The sequence below is a fragment of the Ambystoma mexicanum genome, chromosome 9, assembly GCF_040938575.1.
Source record: "Ambystoma mexicanum isolate Mex_15411 chromosome 9, UKY_AmexF1_1, whole genome shotgun sequence".
NCBI lineage: Eukaryota > Metazoa > Chordata > Amphibia > Caudata > Ambystomatidae > Ambystoma > Ambystoma mexicanum.
Genome location: NC_090931.1, coordinates 835573358 through 835599907, shown reverse-complemented (window position 1 = coordinate 835599907; position 26550 = coordinate 835573358). Strand labels below are relative to the sequence as shown.

Sequence of the window (26550 nt, the reverse complement as noted above, 5' to 3'; positions counted from 1 at the left end):
ATTCTACCAGGGCTTGTGGGCAAGAAAGTTGTATTAGAATTTCTGAAAAAATTGCTAGCATTGTTTGTTTGTTGGACTGCAATAAAAGTTTCATCCAAAATATTCCCGTTAAGATATTTTTTTTAGAGTAGCCAGGGATGTGAGCCCTAACTCGCATTTTATTGCCTCAATGGGTGCAGAGTTCTGCAGTTCAAGTGTTCTACACCACAATTTACTTTCAAGTTTTCTTAACCATTTGGTTTCCTGGTTGGTAAACATTTATAGTCCATACAGTATAGTAGGAACCATGCTTGAGTTGTATAATTTCAAGAAACCTTCAATTGAAAAGCCACCTTTAAATCTGATGAAGTTCCGTGTAGCACTGAACTTCTTTTCGGTTTTTGAGAAGACATATTTCTCAAAGTCACTGGTCCTTAGCGAATCTGATACTAACACCCTAAGGTAAGTACAAGAACTAACAATCTGAATGGTCTCATTTTCCAACCTACATACATACTTTAGGCGCTTCCTCTTTTTTGCACTGATTTTCAAAATGTTTGTTTTTTGATAATTGATAATCAGGCCATTTTCTTTAGAATATATATTCAAGGCCTGCAAGCTGTGTTGATGGCCAAGCTCAGTTATGTCTAATAGCAGGGTGTCATCCGCAAAGGCCAACCATGTAATTGCTTGTTGGCCTATCCGCGTTGGAAAATTGTGGCAACTCTCAAGAGCAATACCAACATCCGCAGCATAAAGGTTGTATAGAATGGGAGCCAACGGACAACCCTGCTTAAGGCCAGAATTAGTTTCTATCTTTTTAGACAGCAGCCCATCTTGGGTTAATCTTAACTGGACTACAGTATCAGAATATAATGCTTTTACAAAATGGAGAATCATTAGATTAAGGTTCAATTTTTTCAATTTTCCCCAGAGTAACTTCGGGTCTAGAGTATCAAATGCCGCTTTGAAATCAACAAATAAAATAAACAAAGCAGCATCTTTATTAGATAGAGTGCCTGTATTTTTAAAAAAAGGGGACCAGAAGTTAGTGGGGGTACTCAACCCTTTTCTAAATCCAGATCGTTGATTCCCCAATAATTTGTCTTTTGTTATCCAAACATTTATTTCAGAAAGCAGTAGTTGAGCAAATAATTTAGAAGTAGTGTCCACCATGGCAAGTAATTTATAGTTCTGGGGCGGTCTCTTTAGATCCCTTTTTGAAAATGGGAATGAATATGGAAGTTTTGGCGCATCGTGGGAGTGCGAGGCGAGTGCTGTTGAGCCGAACCTGGTTGAAGGCATCGTTAGATCTACTCTCAGCATGTTACCTACTGTGAAACCACAGCATTTCTTTCTGGGCTTTCTTTCTGGACTTCCAATCAGGACTGCGGTACGATTTCATTGCTGCCTGCAATTTAGTATAAGCCTCCTCATTGTGTTATTGCTAAAACTTGTAATTTCTACTTTACAGTGAAACGTTAGCCACTCCCCTTAACCTGGAAAACCCTACAAAATCACCCGATTTGTGTGAGTGTGAGGCGAGGGCTGTTGAGCTGTTTAGCTGTGCAGGTAGCACAAGGCACCTACGCCTCCTCATTGCATAAAGGCTTGTCACCACCAATCTAAGTACAACATGTTCTGTAAAAGACAATTATTGGTTTATAATTTAAAATCCACAATGCAGACACACACGCAAACAAACTAACGGCTGCTCTTCTCGCAGATACTATCTTAGATCCAAAGTCTATGGTTTGTTAGGCCAAAATCAAGATAAAGAAAATAACCCTAAAAACTGCAAAACATATATTAAAAAATACTCAATATCACTAACATCGGATATTAGACATTTATGGTCTCTTAACACTCGGCATGCAACAGCTTCCTTGTCGAAGCAGATGTAGAATCCGATTACGAGCAATAAGCTGCAACCATCTAATGGCCTATTGATTGGAAATAATTTGCTAATATCTGCTAGCGGCGTTCTCCATATTACAGATGCCGAATTGTTGACGGACACCACTAAACTAAGTTCTAAGAATGATTATGCAGCACTGTTGGCGGTTCCCATCCATCCAAGCACAAACAAAGAATATGCAGAAAAGAACACAACAGCTCATACCTTAGACCATTCTATCCCCCCAGTCTAAAAAATTATTGAGGCCATAATTAATTCAACAGATAATTCTCAATTGCCATTATTGTACTCTCAGGCAGTCAAATCAACCGCAAAAGAAACAACTATACATCAAATGATCTTCCAGCCATTGGACAAAGCGGCAAGTGAACCTATAAAGTCAGATCAGACATTACGACGTGGTGCAAATATTACCAACACTGATGGCACAATTTGTGAAACACAACTAGATGAAGTGCCAAACAACAGACCTTTAGATCTATCTCATTCTCCAATTCTATATCCAGAATTATCTAACTCAACCTTCAATACCTCGGTTTCATCACCTATGTCTTTTGGAAAACACACCCCGCAACCCTCCTTTGGGCTGAAACAACCTCCAATCTCGTTATATGAAAGCACTTTGAATTCTATGAACAATGGCATATATGGCCTAACAAAAATCTTTGAAACCTTTGATGAATAAACTGCTTAATTTGGTATCTGCCAAAGCAGATTGGGTAGCCACAGAAATGAGAAATATCCAACAATCTGTGGCTAAACCAGTGTTTGCATGTGAGAAATCGGAATTGATTCAGCAGCCGAGATCAGCGAGCAAGGTGGGTTCTCGGACAACTGAGGTATGGGGGATAGTGGAGCAAATTGATACGTCCTCCAAGTCTTAACCTTCGCTTCCTGTAAATGAACTGATGGTGTTGAGGATCACATTTTGCAAGAATCAGTGTATGGCGTATTCCATGCCCAAAAAAGAAGGAAAAAAATGAAACCGACTGAGAATGCAAAACAAAAACGAAGAGTTTTCAAACTGTCACCAAAGCAACAACAAGTAAATCCCAAGCATTCATAGAGAACCTGACTACTCCAATTAAGTCTAAGAATTCCACTAACTGACTTGGAAGGGGCCAAATTCTTATCATTGATCCGACAACAGATTTAATAATCTCCCAAGAAATTATTTCACCTCCCAATCTGTGTGAGCACTTACCAATTGTCACAAACAAGTGTCCTTCAATAGATGAGTTAATTAATCTATCTACCTACTCAATATCTACCTTACTCCAACAGAAAATATCCCAAGATTCTTCTTGCCGTGCAGATTATCTGAATATAATTAAGGCCACTCATAAGTCTCACCAAGTAGTTAAACAGGATGTGGGATGTTTGAGCCGGGAAGTCACCAATGTTTAACAGAAGTTTCCTCAGCATGTATATCAGCTCATCCTGTAAGAGAAACAATGAAGTTAGCCTGTTATTCCCAAGATTTAATTTTCAGTGTTCTATGGTGCCCTTTACTCCAGATTCCATTAAGACTGCAAAAACATTTAGAAGTTTGCTTAATCATTGTTAGTCGCCTTAAATGGGTGAGATGTTACAACCATGCAGATTAAATGTGGTGTAAATACATATTCGCATAATTTCTAGGAGCATTTGCAATCTCTCTCTCTCTCTTTCGCTCTCTTTTCTCAGACACATTTTGCAAATGTTCTGCTTTCAAGAGCAATTACCTGTCGATTACTAATAGTGAGCTTTTCCAAGAAATGACGAAGAACAGTGGAGGGGTCTTCAATTAGGCAATTCCAGAGGACCTGTTGGGCCACAGCGCTCACTGTTTAAGGTAAGAAGAGAAAGGGGTATGAAAACATGGAGATATTTTAAAAACAACATTAGTAATCTTTCTGATAGTATTGTCATTGGCAGATATCATTCCTCAGTCCTGACACAAACTTTGAGAGGCCTATTCTCTTTCCTGAATTACTTCATTCTGGTGACGCATAAACTCATATTGGCATACCTTTTGGCACACATCTTTTGGTTGACATTATTCCGCCTGGCAAATAACGTATCATGTCTTAGTTTGTTGCCAGCCACATGAGTTATTATAAGTGATATGTGTTCTTTGTAACACACATGAGAATTTTCTTCAGTTTGATCAAACATGTACTGCATTCCCCTGAACAGTGATTGCCACACAGCAAATGACTTACCACAACTGAAACCATGAATTATCCTGGGCATACAGTACTTTCTTCTGATTTATACATGCATTTTTCACATTTCCGAGGTACAGTGGCAAATGAAGATGTCTTGGATTTGTTTAGGAGCTCCCTGAGAATCGCATATTAAACACTTTTTAGCAAATATATTCGGAAAAGATGCTGTAAGGTGCACCTTTTATGCTGATTTGTAAAGAACTTCAGTGTCTAGGGGAAATCCCTTCCAAACTTCCCTCAAGAAATAGTAGTTCACTATCTATGCATGCTCACAAAAAGGATTACCTTGGTAGTCAGTTGAGCACATGGAGAACAACATGCACACGAAACCAAACCCCTAACAGTTAGTATAAATGATCTTGTGAACAATATAAAAAGCCTTAAACCTAATACGATTAGCCACAGGGAGCCAAAGAAGTTTACGGAAGGCAGCATTTACGTGACCATAGCAACCAAGGCCCACCTGAACCCTAGTAGCAGCATATTGGAAAAGCTTCAATCATGCATTAGAGTACTCAGGTACCTCAAGAAAAACTGTATAACAGTGTCTAGCTTTCTTGCAACAAAACTGTTAGATCCAGGGCAGAGAAACTGACGAAATGTAAAAACGGTTGAAGACGATACAGTTGATAAAAGCATGATTAGACCATACTTGCAACGCACACCGCTCAACTCACACGCTTCAGGTAGGTGTCAGACATCTTGGAATTAATTAATTCACCTGCCAAGCCTGCTACAAGTTCATTAATTTCAATGGGCTCTCACCCCCACTCAAAACTACATTCTCCCCTTTCACCGTTTCAGTTTTCGAGGAGTTCAGTTTCAGTTGAGAACAACACATCCACAAATCCACGGCTCTCAAACATTTTTTACAATTTTCTAATATGACATCCATCCATGGAGAGAGGTAGCTGGATGATAGCTGTGTACATAATCATTGGAGGTCAAAGAACACCACAATATGAGCTAAGGGAAAAACTTAATAGCAAACAATAAGGTGGACAAAATGGAGTCCTGGGACACTCCATAAGTCAAAGACATAAAATAAGATTGAAAGGTGGGCATAGATACAATCCAACGAATGATAAACTGATATAGAGTCTGGTCGGAGATACCCAAGGGTGGACAGGAGAGGAGCAGTTGATGGTCCAGGGTATCAAACACAGCTGATAGAACCAACCAGATCAAGGCTGCTGTACCACACTCATCAGCTACTTGTCTTCCGGAACATTACTGAAACCGATTCAGTGCCCATACCTGGGTGGAAGCCAGCCTGATTTTGATGAATTAATAAGACAACTACATCATAATTATGAAGGTGATCAGCCAATATTTTTGGAGAAGTAGAGAAGTTGTGAAATGGGTGGGTAATTTTGTATGTTAGTGGGGTCTAAATTAGGCTGAAGAAATAGTAGTTCAACATTGGCTTTCTTAAGATTGTTAAGACATTTTGCCTTTCCAGAACTTAAAGAACTAATTAATAAAAGTGCTAAGTCTTCAAAAATGGCTTTAGTGGGGACCCATAAGGTTTAAAAGTTGAAATAATTCTAGGAATGCCCTTTTGTGGATCAGATGGAAAAGAAAAAAGACTGCAGTGTTTGGTCACATAAATGACATAGTTGAGTACAGGTGGAAGTGGGAGGGAGGATAGGCCCATCGTCAGCCCCCATCTCAGCAACTATCTTGTCTTTGCAATAGTCAGCCAAGGAAATACATAGATCTTGAGATGGAATGCTTTTATGTATTAATGATAACTCGGAAAGTAACAAAATCTTGAACTTCTCTAAACATTTGCTAGAATAGGTCCATTTCACATGTCCCATCACTTGCAGGAGTCTCCCCGACTTCCTACATCACAAACGCCCAATGATCAGTTCATAAAGATTTGGATGGTAAGAAGATATTGCTACTTAGGACGTGCAAGTGGGTATGGTTGGGTGGGTGCTGTGAACAAGCGAGAGCATGGATTAAGGGTACCTCAGTCAGTTTCAAAGTAATTTTTTATAAATGTAGCATAGTATTCTCTTTCCTGTTTCAAAATAACAAAAGCACTGGATTGAGGAGACAGCATATTGAAAATCAGGATTCATGAGTTCTGTTATGACAACCTTCCTGGCTGAATGAATCATCAGCCTTGGAAAGGAGGCTATGCCCAGCGGCGAGGGATGAGGTTGTGATCCCTTCGGAGCTCCCGTGGCCTCCCATAAGAATCCTGTGTAAATATCCTACACTGTGGTACAGAGAATGCCAAAGACGGACCCCTGGCCAGCGGAACGTTGGGGGAGGCATCAGAGAAAATTCCAGCTGAAAAACCAGTCTCCCGACCCAGCTTCTTTGTTGTTAACTGTGTCTCGCTGGAGAGGGATGACTGGGTTGCCAAAATGGCTGCCACACTAAAGGACGTGAGGAGGAGCGGGCATAACTGACCAGCAGTCCTGGCGAAGAGGTCCTACCGGGGCCCGCATCCACATTCGGGGACTGCATGACCTGCTGGGACATGATCTGGCCGATACAGGGGGTGCCAAAACTTTGCCCCAGGTCAACAGGCAGAGACTACTCGAACTGCGCGATGCAGCCGACCATCGTGGGAGAAGAAGAGATCCTGTCGGCACCACACACGCATCGAGTGTGCAACAAGAAGGAGGGGAACACAGTGGAGCCTGCCAGAAAAGAGGCGGCTAGCATCTTGCAGGATCCGGGGAGCAACGGAAGGCCGGGAGACCTGCGTTGCTGGCCGCACACCAGAGGCAAGGGCTGCCCGGCAACAGGGGTGCATCCCCTGGACCTGCAGAGTGCAGCACCTGATTTTAAATCCAAATAAGAGCGGCGCCGGCCGCCTGGCACTGAGAGAGGAGAGGCGGTCCATTACAGGCCTCTGAGCACTGCTCTCCTGTGGCTTGGAGGGTGCAACCCCCCTGTACTAATATTGCTGCTGAGTCCCGAACTGAGAGGCCCTAGAGACGGGCTTGGCTGAGGCAGCAAAGTAGAGCTACAGTGGGGGGTACAGAGAGTGGTTGTGGCTGCTGTGAGACCCCCCCATTGGTGACACGGATACCAGTAAAAAACAGTGGCCTTTTAGGGGGACGGGACGCTGCAAAGAGACCCTTCAGGCAGACTGGAGAGGCTGGTACATATGTGAAGGGGGCAGGAAGTGCACCAGAGGTGGTGAGGATACTGTCCGGGGCAGTTGGGGAGAGTGGTTGTGCAGCAGCCTGGGGAGGATCCGCTGAATACCTTGATAAAGCGTGGGGAATCGAGACTGGAAAGAGAAGGCACACTGTTTGAAGTCCCTTCGGCTATAGGATCTGATGGATGCAGGGAGTTGTTTGGAACGGTAACGCCGGAGGAGCAGCTAGGAAGCCCGGGGAGTCTGGGTGCTGTCCCAAATCAGGTGGGGCGAAGCTGTGTGGTGGAGCGGGACTCCTTAAGGGGGGATCCCTGAAGTATATAGGGCCAGAGGCTCGGAGGGGTGTGGGTGGGCCGTGCGACACCCCCAAGAGAGCGGAAGCCCAGAGAGGAGTGAGCAATTAGACCTGGCGCTGAAGACGGAGTTCATCCCGGCAGGGACCGACCACAATGGTGAAAGGCCAACAGAAAAAGGACAAATACACAGACCCCAAAAAGCAGGCAGCAGAAAAATGAGGACGTGGACTAAGTGTCCGAGGGAGCTGCTAGTGAAGGAACTGGGGGAGTGACATTGGAAACTCTTATGGAGGCCATCCAAGCTACTAAGATGTCCCTGGAGGGGAGCATTAAAGAATTAAGGGTGAAGAGGGTCACGGAAGTGGAGCAGAGTGTCAGAACTGTGGAGGATTACTTGCAACGTCGTAAGAACCAAGTATCCAGTCTAGTGGGGGCAACAAAGACATTAGAAACAAGGGCGGAGGACGCTGGGGGTCAATCTCGGTGCTGTAATATCCAGTTGGTGGGGGTCCCGGAGAGGGAAGAGGGGCTGAGTGTGGAGCTTTTAGTGGAAAATCTGAGTTTGAAAACTATCAGCGTGAAGGGGCTCTCAAAACTCTTTACAGTTGAGCGAGCACACCGGGTGCCAGTAAGGGCCCTGCCACCTGGGGCACCGCCAAGAGTGATAGTGGCCAAGATTTAAAATATTCGAGACAGGGATGCCATCCTGCAGCAGTCCTGAAGGATTGGCTACTACAAGGTGGCTAATAAAAAACTATGCATCGTCCCAGACTTCACGATGGAGGTGCAATGACAGCGGAGGATCTATGATGCGGTGAGATGACGCCTTCGAGAACTGAACATTAAGTACATGATGTATTTCCCAGCCAAGTTTAAGGTCATAACTGATGGAAAAGCCCGGTTCTTTGCGTCACCGCAGGAGGTGTGGAATTGGTTGGACTCTAAGGCGCAGCGCCCCTGCCTGCGAGGTGAAGGGTTGGAAGTGGCACCGCTACCGGGGGATTGAGGCTCTCTCTGGGGGGGTGCTAGAGGTTACAGTGAGAGGTGGTGGCAAATATCAGAGTGGAGATTTTGGTTGATGAACTGAGTTGTGGAAATGTGATGAGATGTTGAGACGGGTGGACCGGGGTGAAGGGGGAGATACCCCACTTATTGCAGGTCCTTCACCCACGTGAGTGAGGAGGGGTGTGGAGAGAATGACTGGTAGGGTAAAGAGAGAGGGTGGGGAGGGGGAGACTTATTTGTTGAAGAGGTTGGGGAGAGAGGAGGGTGTTCAGTTATTTGGGGTATTGAGGTTGTGGGGGCAGCTTCAGAGGTGGCCAGAAATATGGCAACCGAAAGTTGGGCAATATGGGGACAGGGGGTGTTCAAGCTGGGGGAAGTTTGGGGAAGTTGAGGGGGTGGGGGAAGAGGGGCGGTTGAGCTATGGAGGTTCAAGTTTGTGGACTGCAACTTTGAGTGGGAGGTGGAGTCACAGGGTAAATGCAGAAACAACATGGGTATGGATAGGGGGGTAGATGTGAGGGAATTCTACTATGGGGGAAGAGGGGTTGAAGATTGGGACCTGGAATGTATGCATGATGGGTAAACGGCTGAAATGCCAGTAGGTGTGGGGATTTTTGTGACGACATGGGATTCAATTGGCTATGCTCCAAGAAACATATATGGTGCGGAAGGACCTGGACTCCCTTAGGAAGCGGTGGGGGAGTAGTGGTGGGGTTATTATTCTTTGTCCTCATCCTGTGCCTATTATGCTGATGTCTTGTCACCAATGGTTTCTTCCCTGCTGATGCACTTTAATTTTGAGGATGTACTTCTGATGATGTTCTATCAAGCAACACTGCTTGTGTGTTATGCTTTATTTTAAAAATAATAAACAGTTATATAAAAAAGGTCCAATTTCTAGCACCTCCTCCTATTCCGGTAGGGGGATGAACTGCCCCCTCTTCCACAACTGTCCAACCCACTCAAAACATGCATCAAACCAACCATTAAACCTCTCCAAGTTCAGAATAAGGTCCCTCACCCACAGAGCCTACAAATTACTCAATGGGGAGGGCCAAGATGAAACCCACAATCCTTCCCCCACCGTCGCTGGTCGCAGGTGATAATTATCCAAACCAGCCCATTGATGCTCGAGCTGTCCCCTCAAGTGGGGTACCATGACCTAAAGCTGCACCGCCTTATAAAACACATATAGATCCGGGAAACCCACCCCCAAACCTCTTCAGAAGCACCAGAATATCATACACCACCCGAGCTTTCTTCCCTTGCCATAAGAACTTTACCCAACGTCCCTTCTCTAAACATAGCCTCCGGAAACCTAAAAACAAGCATCTGAAATAGATACAACAATCTGGGAAGGAAATTAATCTTGATAGCATTCAGACACCCCATCCATGAGATGGTGAGTCACTCCCATTTCACCAAGTCCTTATATAACTTTTCAAGCAGAGGGGGCAAATTAATCTCATACAAGTCCTGCAATTCCCTCGTACACAGAAACCCCAAGTAGCGCAACTGGCCCTCCCACACCTCCATTACGAAATGGTCCAGTCCACCAATATCCCAACCAAAATAGATGTAGCCCTTTTAATTTTGAACCGTGAGAACTTCCCACACTGGCCAATTAGTTCCCAGCGGGTTCCGAAGATGCAACAAAATATTGTCAGCATACAATGCCAACTTGTACTCCACCTCCCCCACTTGTATGCCCTCCATTCGTGGATCTTCCCTCAACCTCTGTGCCAGTGGTTCCAGAGAAAGAGCAAATAGCAGAGGTGAAAGGGGACAACCCTGCCTCGTACCCCGGGCCAAACCAAACCAGCAGTAATACGTCGATTTTCCAAGACGCACGCCATTGGCCCGAGTACAATGCCATAATCCCATTCAAGACCATACACCTAAACTTGCACAAAACTGCATTAAGGAAAGTCAAATCAACCCTGTTGAATGCCTTCTCTGCATAAACGCAAAGCAATGTAGGATTCCCCCCTCACACTTTACCAGATCCATGAGGTGTTCCTTAATAAATCCCACCTGATCAGAATGGACAAGGCGAGGCATTTGCACATCCAACCTTGAGGCGAGGACCCAAGTGAATCTCTTAGCATCCACATTAAGAAGAGGTCTATAGGAGCTACAAAGAAGAGAATTCTCAGCATTTGGATTTGCATTTAACTATTTACAATGGATTTGTTCAGCCATCAAAACTATATTGGCCTTTTCTTGATGTATACCGTTCTTATTTATTCAGTTTGAAGTTGTGTTTTGGCTTATTTTTGTGTTAGTACTTTGGGTTTAAAGCAACACTGCAGATAAGAAATTGGTTGTAATTTCGGCAAAGTTAAGTATGCATTTTTTTTTATCGACTTGCAGCATCTGTTTATTTGGTTCAGTGAAATTCGGTTTTGCCTCCCAAAACTGCTTCGGCAATTTGCAATTCAGTGGCTTCCAAGTTAATGGTTTTGCTTACGTTTTGGCTTCTTTATTCTAGCTAGCTGGCAACCATCTCTAATGATTTGTGTTTGTTGTTTTGGATTAGTTATTTTTGCACATTTACATGTATCCGTGTATTTCGTTATTATTTCATTAGTTATTTTTTTTCGTTATTAATCACCGTCGTTATTTTGGATTCGTTAAAATGACATGTAAGTTAAATAACTTGGTCAAGTAAGGGACAAGGAATGTACTAAACAATTTATAGAAACCCAGCCTGTATCAGTTCTCTCCCGGGGCATTCCCCAGCTGCAGCCGGCGAATAGCATCTAAAACCTCCTACCCCGTTATAGGAGCGTCCACACAGGTCACCTCCTCAGGCATCAGAACTGGAAGACCATTCAGGTAGGCCTCCAGACGTCTGGGGTCTGTGAGACAGGCATGGTATCAAAAGAGACACAGACTGAAAAGTGTTTGTTTTAAAACCTTTATTTGCACTAAGGTTCCTGGGTTGGTTTAATGCCTGACTGGCCCTAACTCTACAGGGATAGTTCCCTTAACCGATGTTTCTAATGGCCATCATTAACTAATAGTCCAAATAAAATAAAAGTCTGTCTGTGTCTAAACCTATGCTTGCCCTCACTCTTTACAAAAATGTGATAGGAAGTCTTTTAAAAAGGAAAATAGTGGTTCAACAAAAAAATGGGAAAATCAAAGTTGGTTTCAGGTGGTCTTATCACCAGGTGCAGTAAGGTCAATGTCACAAAAAATGAGTTCAATCAACAAGGCTATTCGTAAGACCTTCTCCACAGAGCCCTTGCAGTGATTTCAAAAACCTTCAGTGTCTTTCAGTTCATTCGGGTTCCCTTCCCCAAGCTTCAACTTATTCAAGTTCCAAACACCACAAAATAAATGTAACACAGTCCTTTTTAAACTTTTCAGGATCCCCTCCCCCTCGCTTCAAACCTTTCAACACTATTAAGAAAACTAATAAGTCTCCAACTTGGTTGGGTTCTTCCCCAAGCTCAGGCCCCTTCCAACTTTCAAACACAAAGTCAATGTTATCAGAATGCACTTTGATTTCCATGATAGGCCTCTCAGGGTTCCCTTCCCCAAACTCAGGCCTCCTCCAGCTTTCAAACACAGAATAAAATATATCACAATTCCTTTTAGGTTTCTCAGGGTGCCCTTCCCCAGGTTTAGGCCCCTCTAGTTTCAAACACGAGTTCAGCTGGTCAGGATGTACCCTTTCCTTATAAAACAATTTTTCTTACATACTTGTGGGGTAGAACCAGAGGCTTTCAAAAACGCCAGGCTCTTTGCTTTTCCTAAGCGCGACCACACTGACCATGGGCCCCCCTCATTGTTTTTCTCTTACTTTTCTTTGTACCCTTTTATCTTCAGGTGCTTCCTGCACCCCTTTCATGTATTCCTTTCTCTTTGTTGTGCACATTTGCACTGTCTTTTGTTCCTTTCATGCCTCTTGCACACTTCTTTCACTCTTCCATGGACACTTGCACTTGTTGCCTTCCTTCCGGGTCGCTCGCACACTTTCCTTTCACTTAGACTTTACTTTTACTTCTGCTTCTGCTTTCTCCTTCTTTCTTACTGTTTTCTTAAAGCTGTCCTTGCTTTATGCTCCGTGACGCTTTATGAATCTTGCCTTTTCTCCCTTTTTCTCCCTTTTCCGCTCCAGCCACCTGCACACTCCCGAGTTTCTCTCCCTCTCTCATGCAAAACTCACCGCGTAGCGTAGCGCAGGTGAGCATTCTCTCAAAGGTGCTTTGGGTCAAGGTCAGGGCCTCACTACCTGCCCCTCAGGCACCCTTGGGCCCGGCACACTGCCCAAGGGAACAAGTAATAGCACGGACACAACCAGCAGGGTCCCAGCCGCCACGCTGCGACTCTTAGGAAACACGGCTCCTCAGTCATGCTTGCTCCCTTTCTATTACCCCTGCTGCAACATTGCACCGTACCACTGCCTAGGAGAGCAGGGGACCAAGTGGGGGTCAGAAGTTCTTTATAAATTGCTTGCCTTCAATTTCCTTTTGTCCTCCTCCCCTTGCACCACACCTCCTGGCATGTTGGTTCTACGTCATTATTTCGATTTGTGTAGGCCGCCTAACCAAAAGACGGATTTCTTTCGGCCGATTTTAGGCAGCCTACAACAATGGAAATAATCACATTTCTTAGACACCCTCCTCCACCCCCCACCCTCTCTTCCCAGTTTTACTCCAAATCGGGGTGTTTCGCCACCAAAGCTTCCTCCCTCGGCCCCCGCTGCCGCCTTCTCCACCCAACTCCCCCCACCAAAACGTACACAAACGCACATGCAAACACGTACATCCAAGACAGACACAAACACATAAACTTACCCGTTCTCCCTCTTGGCTGCTTCTGGGTCCTGCCATGCCTGACAGCCCCTGCATGCACTTGTTTGCGTCGAAAGGGCTGACAGTTCGGTTTACAAATACCGCTCTGTGCGGTCACAGACCGGTGTTTCTAAATCATATTATAATTTTTTTTCTTCGTTAAAAAAAAAGGACTATTGACCTAATGCCAGTATTTTATGGCCTTATCCCCTGTGCACCATCAAATGCTATTTCAGGCCCTGCTCAAGCCGAGTCTTGCAGCACATCTCACCTAGGTCACAAAAAGGGGGGGGTCTTCAAGACCCGCTGGTTATTCCTGGTTGTTAGAGTCTCCAGCCCAGGTCTCTAGAGTCACAAGAGGTACAGAGTTAACCCTTTTGTTAGTGAGCCACGCTCAATCCCCTGTTGTCAGACCTGTCACTGGGAGGGACAGCAAACACATCTACTCTGCCTCCTGTTTCAGTGCAATGTGCGCCTGGATGGGCCTCACTCCACAGCCCAGTGGGGACACATCCGATGCAGGGTGCAGGCCCGGGCCTCCGCTCAAGTAGATTACCCTCTGAGTAATGCCACTCCTCCAGGACCCTCAACGGGTCAGGAAAATAACCTGGGGGCCAATCCAGTCAAAGATACAGGGGACAGAGGCGCGAAGCTCCCTGAGCACCGGCACTGGGGCTGCAATGCGGGCGCCACAGCAAGCCCTGCGAGGGAGGTGCAAGCTCTCTACCCTCAAGCCACACTGTATTCGACTCTCTATCCGAGGGCCCGGTGAAATCTCCACATTGCAGGCAGCGCCCGTCCGGCACAGGCACCCTCTCTGTGCGGACATTGGATCAGGGTCTTTATCCTCGTTCCGTGACCCGTACACGCCCCGGTATGTGTGTTGTTCAGCAGCGCTCTCCTTTCGCAGGGGGACGGGATCTCTTCAGGCCACGTCAACTTCCCCCGTCTATATCTCTGCACTATGGTGTCCAATTCACCCCAAAGTTCCACAAAGGGTGCGACGGATCACCATTTACGGGACCAAAAGGGGGAGGCTCAGTACCCCTTTTCGCCCAGTGGTGCAGGAGCTACACAGTTATATGAGCTTCTCCAGTGCACCCCCTGGTGGCTGCCCCATCACGCCCCCCTTTAATGATATTATCCTACTGACTACTGTGCCTTATGCCTTCTTCACCCACTCTGGGGGTTCCCATTCTCAATAATCTCCTCAAATCCACAATTATGGATTGAGCCTTCTTCAGCCCTCTGGGCAGGCCCTCATCTGAATGATCTTACATGCTTAATATTGTCCCATACCTCTTCTTCAGCCCTCTGCAAACCCTCGTACTCAATAATCTTCTCCAATTCGCAATTATCTCTTATAGCTTCTTCATCCCACTGGCCACCACCCTCCCTTAGATCACCTGTGCTATATTTGGCCAACATTCTCGCTTGCCTTATGAGCAGCTCTAGGTCTCTTACCTTCGCAGTTTGTTCTCTTAGATCTCACCTCCATTTCCAGTCTCTAGGTTGTTTCGGCCTTCTGGATCTCCCCTACAGTCTTCTGGGCTTTGCTCCCTCTCCAGTGTCTCCTATTGTGACTGCCAGCCTTCTCCAAAACAGCTCCCGTCTCCACACTCTTGTCTTTAGATTCTACTTCAAAAACGTCCACTGCTAGACTAAGTTTTGAGCTTTTTATTTGGCTTTTCTGGCAATTCTGTGGGAGGGCCATTCCCCAATTGCCAGTTCTCAGCTTCTGTGGAGGCGAAAGTACTTAGTTGTTGGTGAGAGTCTGACTTCCTCATCCAATATGCTCTTTGCCTCCTAGGTGTAGGTGCTCCCTTCATGTTGCCAGGTAGCCTCATCTAACTCTCCCCTCCTGTAAGACCTGTGGAGTAAGTGAGAGTGATTAGAAGAATCTCCCAATACAAACCCTGGGCCCATCATCCTCTAGCTTTGGAATGTCCCCTTGGTCATGCCACAAGATGCCCTCAAATCGAAGTAGGGGAATTGGTTCTATGTGATTCCATCGAGAATGTTTAATCGTGGGAGAATTCCTTTTTTGTATAGGACATTTGACCGCAAATGTTTCCGGGATTGAGACCACCCCACCCCATCCATATCCCCCCTATCTTTATTATTAGCCTAATCAACCCCCCAGATACATTTGCAGCAAAATGCGATGGAAAAAATGTGATGAATTCTCCCACAATTGAAATCCAGTGCTGAAATCTTCCTATCCTGGGGACCTTGTCAGGATACGTGACACATAATAGGCTAACTCACATCCTGAATACAAAAAAAAACTGAAGAAGTATGAAGCAAAAGAGTGTGATATACATCCTGCCCTCCAAGTTGTGAGCCCAGCGCTGGACTGGAGACCGATGGAGATTGCACTCTAAGGTTGGAATTTTCACCACCCCCACCCCACCTTAGGTTGAAACCAAACCTCCCTTAGCACAATGACAACAATGCTGATGACTCTCCAGATCTTATTTGTGGAACGTCTGAATTGTCATGGCTCACATTTTCTCACCCGCCGCAGAGGTTTGGATGGCGCTCCAACCTCTCTATTTACCCATACTCCTTTAACCTAAGTCTTCACGGTGGGTTCAAATAGCAAACACCCAATCTCTACTATAAAATGTCCCAGTGACTATCGCTTGATCAGTAACACCCTCTAATGTGACATTGATGGGCCAACCCTGTACATCCCATGTTGGTAGGATACATTTTAAGCATAACTATTGGACAATGAACAACTAGAGTGGTCCCAAAATGTATATTCAGACAGGGCACCTATCGTCAAGCTGCAACCCATGTGAAGGCATGTTGCAGATATTTAATTAGTATATACTTCTATTGTATGTGATCCACGGACCTGCTCACCACTTAAAATCCATGTACCTACAAGTACCATTGTACTTACACATCTGAAATCATCCCAGCCTAACACATGGTGTATGAATAGTCACATTGCTGGTTATTTGATATTGCCACCCCTGTGTATGATCCAGTGGGATTGTCACCTGACATATTCTGTAATTATATTGCATGTCACTGCCTTACCTCATGTGGATCAATGATATTATGGATCACTCCAGCTTCCTCTTTCACACACAGGCTGTGCCTTGCTGCCCCCGTCCAGACCACCATCATCCTGCAGACTTTCCTTGTTAGAAGAACTATTGGCCTTTGGAGACCATGTTAAAGGTCACTTATCTCCTTTTGGCATCAAATAATAGCACAATCCGGCAAAGAGCAGACAAAGACAATGGTTGCATGTCTGTTGTATGCTCACACAATAAACACATTTCCCTCAAACAGGAATGTGAGCTGCAGCCCCCTTCCTCTCCAGAGCCAGGAGGTGCATTGTTTTCTGACACAGTAGTCGACAATCTCCCCTTTTGTGCTGGCAATGGCTGCAGGATTTGTGTTCGATGAATGCCTCCACTGACTGGAGGTCGAGCCCCTTTGTACAAACATGTTGTACTCAAAACAAGTATTCCAAATCAGTAAGCAGTGATCTTTGTTCACAAGATACACACTGTAACCAGGTCTCCAGATACAATTTTAAAGTGTAAGTTTTACTTCCTGTTTTCTAAAGATGGGAGCAAAAGTATTTTTATGGGAGAAAATAAAGTAATCCCTATTCCAATGATGTACTGTTTTGGTGAGTAAAAATGCATTTTAACTACAAACGTTATACTTTTGTAATATATCCTCTTTGTCACCTATTTCGACCTTAAAGTTCACCTTAAAATAGGGAAGTAATAATATTCAAGGTCTTCCTGTGGCAGTAATCTACTGGGTCGGCTGGCATGAACATATCTATGGATCTACGTGGTTGGAAGCAAGGAAGAGCTCCTACGTCTCTGTTGTTTGCTATTTTTTGTTGGGAGCATTTTTACTCTCAATTTGTTTAATGTTTGCCTGTACACCGGTTATCTGTAGGGCTGACTATAACACAGGTAAAATACATCGCCCTTATGTTTGCGTACAAAACTACGCTGACGGCTCTTTCATAAAATAGAGGGGTTCTTTTCATTTTCACCCCCTCAGAAGCGGGCCGCCAACTTGCTAATGCAAGCAGGATGAATGACCTGGAAGTGAGTGTGTGGTCTGACATCACAACCATGTAGAAAGCCCATGGGTTTTGATAAGGGTCGGCCAATGTCTACTGTGATGAATCCTCTCCCTTTTCTTAAAAAATCCTTTGTTTCCTTTTCCTCCGTTGCGGAGGAGGACGTTTTCTAGGTCATTAACTCGCTTAAATCTGCCACTCTGTTGGACCCGATTTCTCTTCGGGTCCTGAAGTTTAATGGCCCCGGGTTGGCTAGGCTTCTCAGTGATGTAATGAATTATTATTTGCAGATGGGCACTGTTCCTGCTTTTTTAAACATGTAGTGGTCTCGTGCCTGTTAAAAAGCCTTCTTTTGACCTGCCATTCTGGTGAATTTTTGCCCAATCTTGCTGCTGAGGTTTCTGACGAAGACCCTTGAATCTATCGTGACGCCTCAATTGAGACTTTATTTAGAGCCACAGTCTATCATGGATCCATTCCAATCAGGCGTCTGCCCTCTTATGAGTATTGAATCAGTTCTGGTGGCTGTTCTTGATGACCTCTAACACATACTTGATCAAGGCAGAGTCTGTGTGCTCATTCTTTTAGACCTCTCAACTGCGTTTGACACTATTGATCATGCCATCTTGTGTGAACACTTGAGGGAGATCCGAATTGCTGGCTCGGCCCTTGACTGGTTCCGGTCTTTTTTGTCTGACAGAACACACTCTTTTTACATGCCCCCTTTTTCTTCTGCTCCTGTTTCTCTTACTTGTGGAGAACCCCAGGGTTCGGCGGTCTCAGCGTTGTTGTTTAACATTTAACATCTACCTGCTCCCTCTGGCCAAACTTATTCATGCACATGGTTGCAGGTTTTTCTCTTATGCGGATGATACGTAATTAATAATGCGTATCGATCTTGAACAGGTGTCGGCAGATGCACACCTGAGAAACTGCTTAACTGACATTGGAGATTGGATGCAAGGAAACTGGCTCAAGTTTAATGCCGATAAGACGCAGGTCATGGTTCTGCGCAGTGACCCTTTGGTGTGTTCCCCCTGGTTGACTGCTTTCTGGCCTCCTACCTTGAGCCTGCTCCCCACTCCCGTATCTATTGTTAAAAACGGGGGTACTAATATAGCTGTGTCTCTCTCGGCAGCACCCCAAGTCACAGCTAGCCTATTGTAATGCCACCCTGCTTGCACATGCGTCAGGCAGCCTGGCCATGGGACTGGCTAAATTTGCCTGGACCACCTGTGTGCTTTGGAAGCTGTATTGGCTCGCGATTGCCAGTCGTATTAAATAAAAAACTCTTTGTATGGTTCATCGGGCCTTGTATTGTCCTGGGACCTATTTTCTTTGTCAAAAGATGAAGAGATAGTGGGCCTCATGACGAGGTTGGAGGTAGCCATGCCGTTTACACCGGCATGGCTACCCCCAAACTCGGGTCCGGCTCTGGGTCCCGCGAAAGGGGAATTACCAAGCCATTCTGACCTCGGCGGGCCCGGTAATTCCCCTTGCACGGGACCCAGAGCCGGTACGTCCCCATTCCCATTTGAGCCCCCAAATGGCTCAATCGGAATGGGGAGGATGGTAGCAGCGGTACAGTTCATAATGGTACCGTTGCTACCATCCAGTTCTGCTCACGGGTGCCGCACTGCACACCTGGTCTGACCTGGCGTGCAGAGTGGCATCCGCAAGCAGAACTCGTAATGTGGCGGTATTGTAACAACGGCGCGAGTAGCACTACCGGCGCTGTTGTTGCCTTACCGCTGCAATCGTAATGAGGCCCACTGTCCCTCTGGGAATCTTCGTTCCACAAATCAGTGTTTTCTACATGTCCCTAGTTTCAGTAAATCTACCATTAGTGGCAGAGCCTTCTCTGTGGCTGCTCCCACTTTTTGGAACCCTTTGTCCCTCTGGACTACGGAGGACAACTTGTGTTTTCGAAAAGCTCTGAAAACCTTCTTGTTTAATCACTGGTTTTTGTAAAAAAATAAAATGTTTTGGTTTTAAGCGCCCTTTCTTGCCGGCTGTTGGGACCTTGTCTTTTCTGTTGCCTCCATAGCGCCAGGATACCCTCGGTTAACTGCTGTGCTTTACAAGTTTCACAAAATAACATATGCAAATGAGGCTTGGTCACAACTGAAAGGTGCAGTACAGCCCGAACTATTAGGCCACATCCCTTCTGCATGAGACCACAAACAACCTAGGACATGTGGCGGCCACATTGGGCATCTTTGGTAAGGTAAAGCCTATGTCTTGAAGCATAGAAAGCTCAGCTACCGTGCCTCTGTATACCTTTCCTACTTGGAGTGACATATACAATACTGAACAGTGTTCGCTGGAGGGTTTGAAGGAAACTAAACCATTGTAATTGCCATAGATTAAACAATAAATGCAAAATATATGTTTATGTTTTCAATGTGCACACACGAAATAAATGAATTTGGTTCTGAAGCCCAAGAGGACTTTTTTGTGTATTACAAATAACTGTATAAAGTACACTACCTGTCCTGGGACACTATATGCAAATGTAGTGGTATCCATAGAAACAAAGATATGACTTATGGTTTAGTAGAGCAAATAAAGAGAAGTTTACTAGTACTTTTACCTGCCACGCCATCCTCTCGAACTTCTCCATCTTCCATCAGGTGGACAATTGGCAGCACTGCGGCACAGATGCATGCTGGGAATACTGGCTGAGGTGGCTGTGGGGTGTGGTGGTTTTGGGTGTGATCTGTCCCACGCTCTTCATCTACATTTGTGACAAGGGAGTACAAATATCATTTGGGAGCATTAATGGTAAAATGTTATAAAGCTATGTTTTTTTTTACTTGTTTGGGTTTTGGGGGTAGATGAGTCTCTAACAGCTTGGAGCTTCATTCAACACACCCATTTGCGAAACGCAGCAAGGTTTTCAGCATAGTCAAAATGATTATGTATGAGAAAAACTGCATATCATGAATTTTGATGGTCAATAAAGGGTCATTATGAAAGACCTAATGAAATTTGGTGTGACATGGATAAACAATTGCTGACTTATTAAAACCAGGGAGCCAACAAAACAAATATCCTGATTCATGGAATGTTTTCCTATCGGATTGCGCCATTATAAAACACTTCCATGAATCAGGCCCAAAGTCTGAATCACACAATTACAAAGAAAATTGATTTCCTAAGAGGTCAAAGAAGTCTTACAAATTTCAGTAGAGCAATTTCAAAACATAAGCTACACAACTTATTCTTTTTATATCGCAATTATTATAAAACAACAATGGTGTTAAGACTACGCAATGACTAAGTCTTTGCCATAGGTGACAAGCACTCACCTTCTGCGCTGGTTGCAGAACGCATAGACCAGACCGAACCACGGCGGAAGGAGTAGTTTCTGTGTGATGTGCTGGAGGTACAGGATGGACTCACAGACAGACGCCGGGATGCCAGATTGGTGACTTCTTCTACTGGCAAAGAAAAGAGGAGATGTGAATTTTGGAACTGACCACAAGAGGTATGTGCATTATTTTCTGGTATATGGTGTACCGTTTATGGAAAAGGGTGACAGTTAAAAAAATAATCATTTATTTACTTGTTCCTGCTTTTGGCCAGCATTGGAATCTTCCATTGATTCACATGCTGTGAATATTCCCTGTTTTCAGGCTGGGAAGCCTTGGTAACATAGAGCAGATTAAACTTAAACTGAAAAACTTCAGTCACTTTTGTGCTCTAGTATAGTCACTTTGGGTAATACTGTCCACAGCCAATTGGAACAGCTCCCTTAGCTACACCCCTATCGGCCATCGTCTGATTTTGGCAACTGCACATGAGCAGCAGTATGAGCCAAAAAGAGCCAGTGGGGTAGGTGGGAGTGTTGCATATGAATCTATGAAAGATACCAATGCTGGAAATTAGGCGTTACATGTAAGTAACTTATTCCTTCTCTAGCATTGGATCTTTCATAGATTCACATGCTATGAATAGATTACAAAGCAGTATTATAACCTTTAAAAATGGTGGAGGTAAGCTCCTAGCAGTAACTTACCACTGGAGAAATACTAACCTAAAGCAAACAGGTTACGAAGAACAGACTGGTCAACACTGGACTCTGCCGCAGAATCACTGTCAACACAGTAGAACCTGGTAAATCTATTAATCGATCTCCATGTAGCTGCCTGCAAATGTCCAGCAGTGGAATCCCAGAGAGAAAAGCAGTAGTGGCTGCCACTACCCTGGTGAAGTGTACTCTTCCCGGGAGAGGCCTGCCAGCTTGTTGGTGGCAGAAAGTGATGCAGGAGGCGACCCATCTGGAAATTGAAGGCTTCGATAAAGCCTTCCCCACACCAGAAGGCCCAAATGTAACAAACAATTGGTCGTTTTGCTGGAAGGATTTTGTACGGGTGACATAATACTTTAAGGCCCAAACCACATCCAAAGAATGTAAAGAGCGTTCTGCTGGCGAGGTAGGACAGCCAAAGAATACTGTAAGAATCACTGGCTCATTGAGGTGAAATACAGATGTCCCCTTAGGCATAAACGTTGGGTTTGTGCACAGGATGACTTTTGATCTGTGAAACGTCAGATAAGGTGCCTTGATGGAAAAAGCTTGGATTTCGCCCACTCTCCGGGCTGATGTTATGGCCACTAACTAAAAAAGCAGTCTTGGTGGGACAGGTCATTTTACAGATGGGAATGCTCTGAAAAGTCCTCGTACAAATTCTACTATCAACCGGTGAGACCAGAGGGAAGTAGTTCCAGCTGAGTCCTGCTTGCGCCAGAGACAGTAAGTAAGGAAGTATATACTGAGGCTGGATGGCCCTGGGTTACAAGTGTTTTGTGCTGCACCAAACCTGAAAAGGCCTCCACTTGCTTATAGCATGCCAAAGTAGATGAAGCACACGCCGTAGCCAGGATGTCATGGCAGTCTTGCGGCACCAACAGTGAACCAAACTCTAAGAACACAGGAGCCATGCCATCAGATTGAGTGAGGCCAGGTCGCGGTGGAGCACAGCTCCTTGGTTTCTGGATACAAGTGCTGGATGTGGGCATAGCAGTGCTGGATGTGGGCACAACTTGATTGTTGCTGAGGAGAGGGCTAGCAGGTCTGAGTACCAAAACTGTCTCAGCCTCACAAGGGCTACTAATATCAGTCTGCACTGATATTGGGCCTCATCACAATTTGGGCAGCATCCCGAAGCTAATTGCACCAGGCCCAACGCTTTTGCGTTGCCGCCACTTGGTCTGGCACAATTTGCGGCAGATCCTGAGTTGCGGGGGACTTTAAGTCTCCATTCCCATTGGGCCCATTGGACCTAATGGGGTAGGTGTGGCGCTAATAGCGCCGCGCGAATAGCAGCGAAAACGGGCATAAAATGGAGATTTTTACCTCCAGCAAAATCATTGGGCCAGAATTACCGCCGCATTTAAGGGCTACCACCTAACTCATGATGAGGCCCATTGTCTGAAATTGTTGATCACTCGCAACATCAGGGGGCTCGAAGGATACGCATTCAGGAACTTTCCTCCCCATGATATCCCAAATGCGTCTCCTAGACTGCTGTGATGTGGAAATTGGCTGGCGAAAGTTTTGCACCTTTTGTTGTTGTGGATTGCAAAGAGGTCCATCTCCAGGGTGCCCCAGCACCAGAACACCTGGTGGAGTTGATAGCTGTGTAGCTCCCACTCGTGACAAGAGCGTATTTCCCTGCTCAAAGAATCCGCTATTGTGTTCTGAATACCCAGACAGTGGGACGGCATCAGAAACATGTGGTGTTGCAATTCTCAGTTCCACAGGGACTGCGCCTCTGTGGAGAGCTGTGGGGATCTTGTTCCTCTCTGCTTGCGCATATAGAATATTGTGGTGGTATTATCCGTAAAGATCTGCAACACTGTCCCAGTAGATGGTGGTAGGAGGAACGATTCAGGGTCCAGAAAACTGCCCATAGCACCAGGAGGTTGATGTGCAGAAGTTTCTCCTCCTGTATTCAGAGGCCACTGGCATGGAGATCCTGTGATAGAGCTCCCCAGCCCTCCAGAGAAGCGTCAGTAGTTACAGCTGAAATGGAGCGCTGTGCACCAGGAGGGTTTCAACTTACCACCACTGAAGGCTGCGTCTGAACTGGGGGGTAAGTGTAATGCGATCCTTAAAGGATCTGTACATTTGCACCCATCAATGGTCTGGATACTCTTGCAGGGGGCACATGTGTAGCCTGCAGTGGCTGATCAGCGGAATGCAAGATGACATCATGCCTAACAGAGACTTGTAGCTGCTGACTGATATGTTTGGCGACCTGCTGAGCTGGCGTATCTTGCTGAGTAGTGTAGTCACCCATAATTGTGATGTCTCGCTGTGCAGGAAAGTGTATGTAACTGTGCACCCAGGTACAGTGCCTGCTGTGCTGGCACGCAACAAGATTTCAGATAAAGTATTGAAAACCTGAGGGACACTAGACAGTGAATCGTGGATGCTGTGTTCCTCTCTGCCATGTTGTAAGACTAGGCTCGCACTAACCAGTCGTCGAGATATGGGTAGACGTGTATGCCTGCTCGGTGTACTTGTACCACTAGCCAAGCAAGGCATTTTGTGAAAACCGTTTGGGCTGATCGCAGGCCGAATGATAGAGCTTTGAATTGATAATGCACTCCTGCCCCCACAAAACATATGTAGCAGTAGCAGTGGTGTGAGTGTTGAATAGGAATGGGAAAATATGCGTCCTTCAGATCGAGGGACGCAAGGAAATCTACTTGCTGCAACTGAGAGAGGACTTGTTGCAGTGTCACCATACAGAAGGTTTGTGACTTGAGGAACTTGTTGAGTACCCTTAGATTTAAGACCGGTCTCCAAACCCCTAACTCTTTGTTTAGTGACTTTTGTCTATACCAGGAAGTAATGAGAGTAGACTCCTGATGCCAGCTGTGCGGTCAGTACTTTTTCCACTGCACCCTTGCGTAGCAAAGCCTGTACCTCCTGGTACAGCAGATGGTGAAGCTTCTCTGGCTTGTTCATTGGAGGACTATCTACTGGTATTGTGACAAATTCCAGCACATGATCTTGCTGGAGTAGGGAAAGCACCCATTTGTTGGATGTGATATTTGTCCATTCGTCGACAAACTGTGATAGCCTTCATCCCACTGGGGTGCTGAAGTGGGAGGGAGGGGTCCTGGAAGAGTCAGGGCTGCTTAGCTGACTGGCACCTGGACTGGGAGGAGCCACAGTGTCGCTGAGCGCCTCTATACGATTGAGACCTCCCCTTGTACTGATTCGTCCACTGGTAAGCTGGGGTCTTTTAAGAGGAGGTCTGATAGAAGTATTGGTATGAGGGGGCAAAAGTCCCATGACGTCCTGCCAAACTGGGGTTTCTCCTCCAAAAGGGGTGCACTGTTGTAATCTGCCAAGCGAGAGTGCAGTCTCTGTGTCGGTTTTGATGGAGAGTAGAGCCCCATCAACCTTTTTCCCAAAAAGGTCTACTCCATCAAAGGGCATGTCCACAACCTTGGTCTGCACCTCCGGATGAAAGTTGTTTGTTTTAAGCCAGCTGTGCCATCTGTGTCAGCAATGTCGACGGACACTATAATGGTGTGATCTGACACTGCCTCTCCATCATGGAAAATGTCAATAGCCTTCTGGCGTTTGTCCACTAGAAGGAGCTCTAGCAGGGGCCCCAGCCTATACCATAACTTGCAATCGTAACGAGTGAGGATGGCCATGGCATTAGCTGCCTTGATTGTGGTGGCAGCCGTTGTTACCACCCATTTACCAAAAGCGTCCAAACGCGCTTACCCTCTTTGTCTGGAGGGAATGGAGCATGAGGAAGACAGATTATTTGACTGCTTGAATGCCGCTGCAGATACAACGGAATCAGGTGTGAGCTCAGTGTGTAGGCAGAGAGGAGCAGCATCTGGGACCCTGTACTTCTTGTCAAATCTTCCCTTTTTTCCCGGTGTCGTGGCAGGGTGTGCCATGGTGACTTGGTCGTCCTCCCAGATATCTTCCAGGAGGGGGATGGTAAAGCAAACTGTCTTTCTTCTGCGACTCCAGTGTAAGGCAAAACAATTTTGTCGCTCAGTACTTGAGCGAGTGAAATGCACTAATTTCAGCTGGGGGAGAATCCCAAGTTGGAATCTCGTCGGGTTCACTGTTGGCAGGGATTAAGTCATCGGGCCTCATTACGAGGCCGGCGGTAACCTGCCGGGTTTTATGGCTCGGTTACCGCCGGAGTCGTTTTACCATTCCGCCTCTGTGATTCCTGGAATTACCGGGGCATTACAACCCCGGTGACCCGGGAATTCCAGAGGCGGAATTCGGTAAATCCCCATTCCCATTGAGTCCTATGGGACTCAATGGGAATGGGGACCATGGAATCACCGGCACCATCTTGTGATGGTGCCGGTGTTTCCACGTCTGCCTGCAGGTGGGCGGTGTTAAACCCGCCAGGTCAGACCTGCCGGGAATGACACTTCCACATGCAGGACTCGTGATCACCCGGTATGGAAACAATGGTGGCGGTGGGTTTACCGCCACCTTTGTTTCCATACAGGTGACCTGTAAGGAGGCCCATCATACTCATCTGTTCCTGTTGAATGAACAGAGGCCACATCGTCCTGTGGATCATGTTCGGAATCAGTGTACAATAATAGTAGTGGCCATGGAATTTGGATGGGCGAGGAGGGGCTGTGATACCACTGGGGCCAGGTCGAGGTAACGGATGTATAGGAGCTGGTGGGGGCGACAGAGCCGACAATCTTTGCTGAAGAGTAGTTACTAACATAGTTAGAGTTTTAAGGATGTCTATGGAGAGATCCCTAGGAGCAGTTGAGGATGGCTGTGGTGACGTCCTCGGCGGAACTGTAGCAACAGTGCTGGTGCTTCAGTCAATCCATTTCCGTGGAGTCTTACGGGACACCACGGGAATGGGGATGTACTGTTCCGCCGGCTGCCATAATATCCCGGTGGCACCGGGATGTCATGCAGCGGAAAAACAGTGTTACAGGGTTGCTGGTAACCCGCCACCTACCGGCGGGTTTTACTGGCAACCCCATAATGAGGCACAGTGTCTTAGTTGTGATTGACGTTGTAGCTGATGTGGTCTTGGGTTTTACTGGTGACGGTGTAAAACCTGTCGTTGGCGTGTCTTTGGTCTTTACCGTTGACAGGCTTCTTGTCATCGA

At 45.9% G+C, this 26550-nt stretch overlaps 1 protein-coding gene across 21 annotated transcripts in view; it reads right to left on the bottom strand.

Annotated features, from left to right (window-relative positions):
* The window catches only part of UNC80 (unc-80 homolog, NALCN channel complex subunit), a 3486058-nt gene that overhangs the window by 1508961 nt on the left and 1950547 nt on the right, over window positions 1–26550 (bottom strand). For 20 of the 21 annotated variants that reach the window (XM_069615884.1, XM_069615886.1, XM_069615890.1 and 17 more), the window contains 4 exons: window positions 20718–20849; window positions 20000–20143; window positions 3622–3722; window positions 3251–3337 (listed from right to left, as the gene is read on the bottom strand). In XM_069615884.1, coding sequence (XP_069471985.1) covers window positions 3251–3337; window positions 3622–3722; window positions 20000–20143; window positions 20718–20849 — 464 coding nt within the window. The remainder of the gene's footprint in view (window positions 1–3250; window positions 3338–3621; window positions 3723–19999; window positions 20144–20717; window positions 20850–26550) is intronic. The other variant, XM_069615885.1, reaches the window with a different exon arrangement.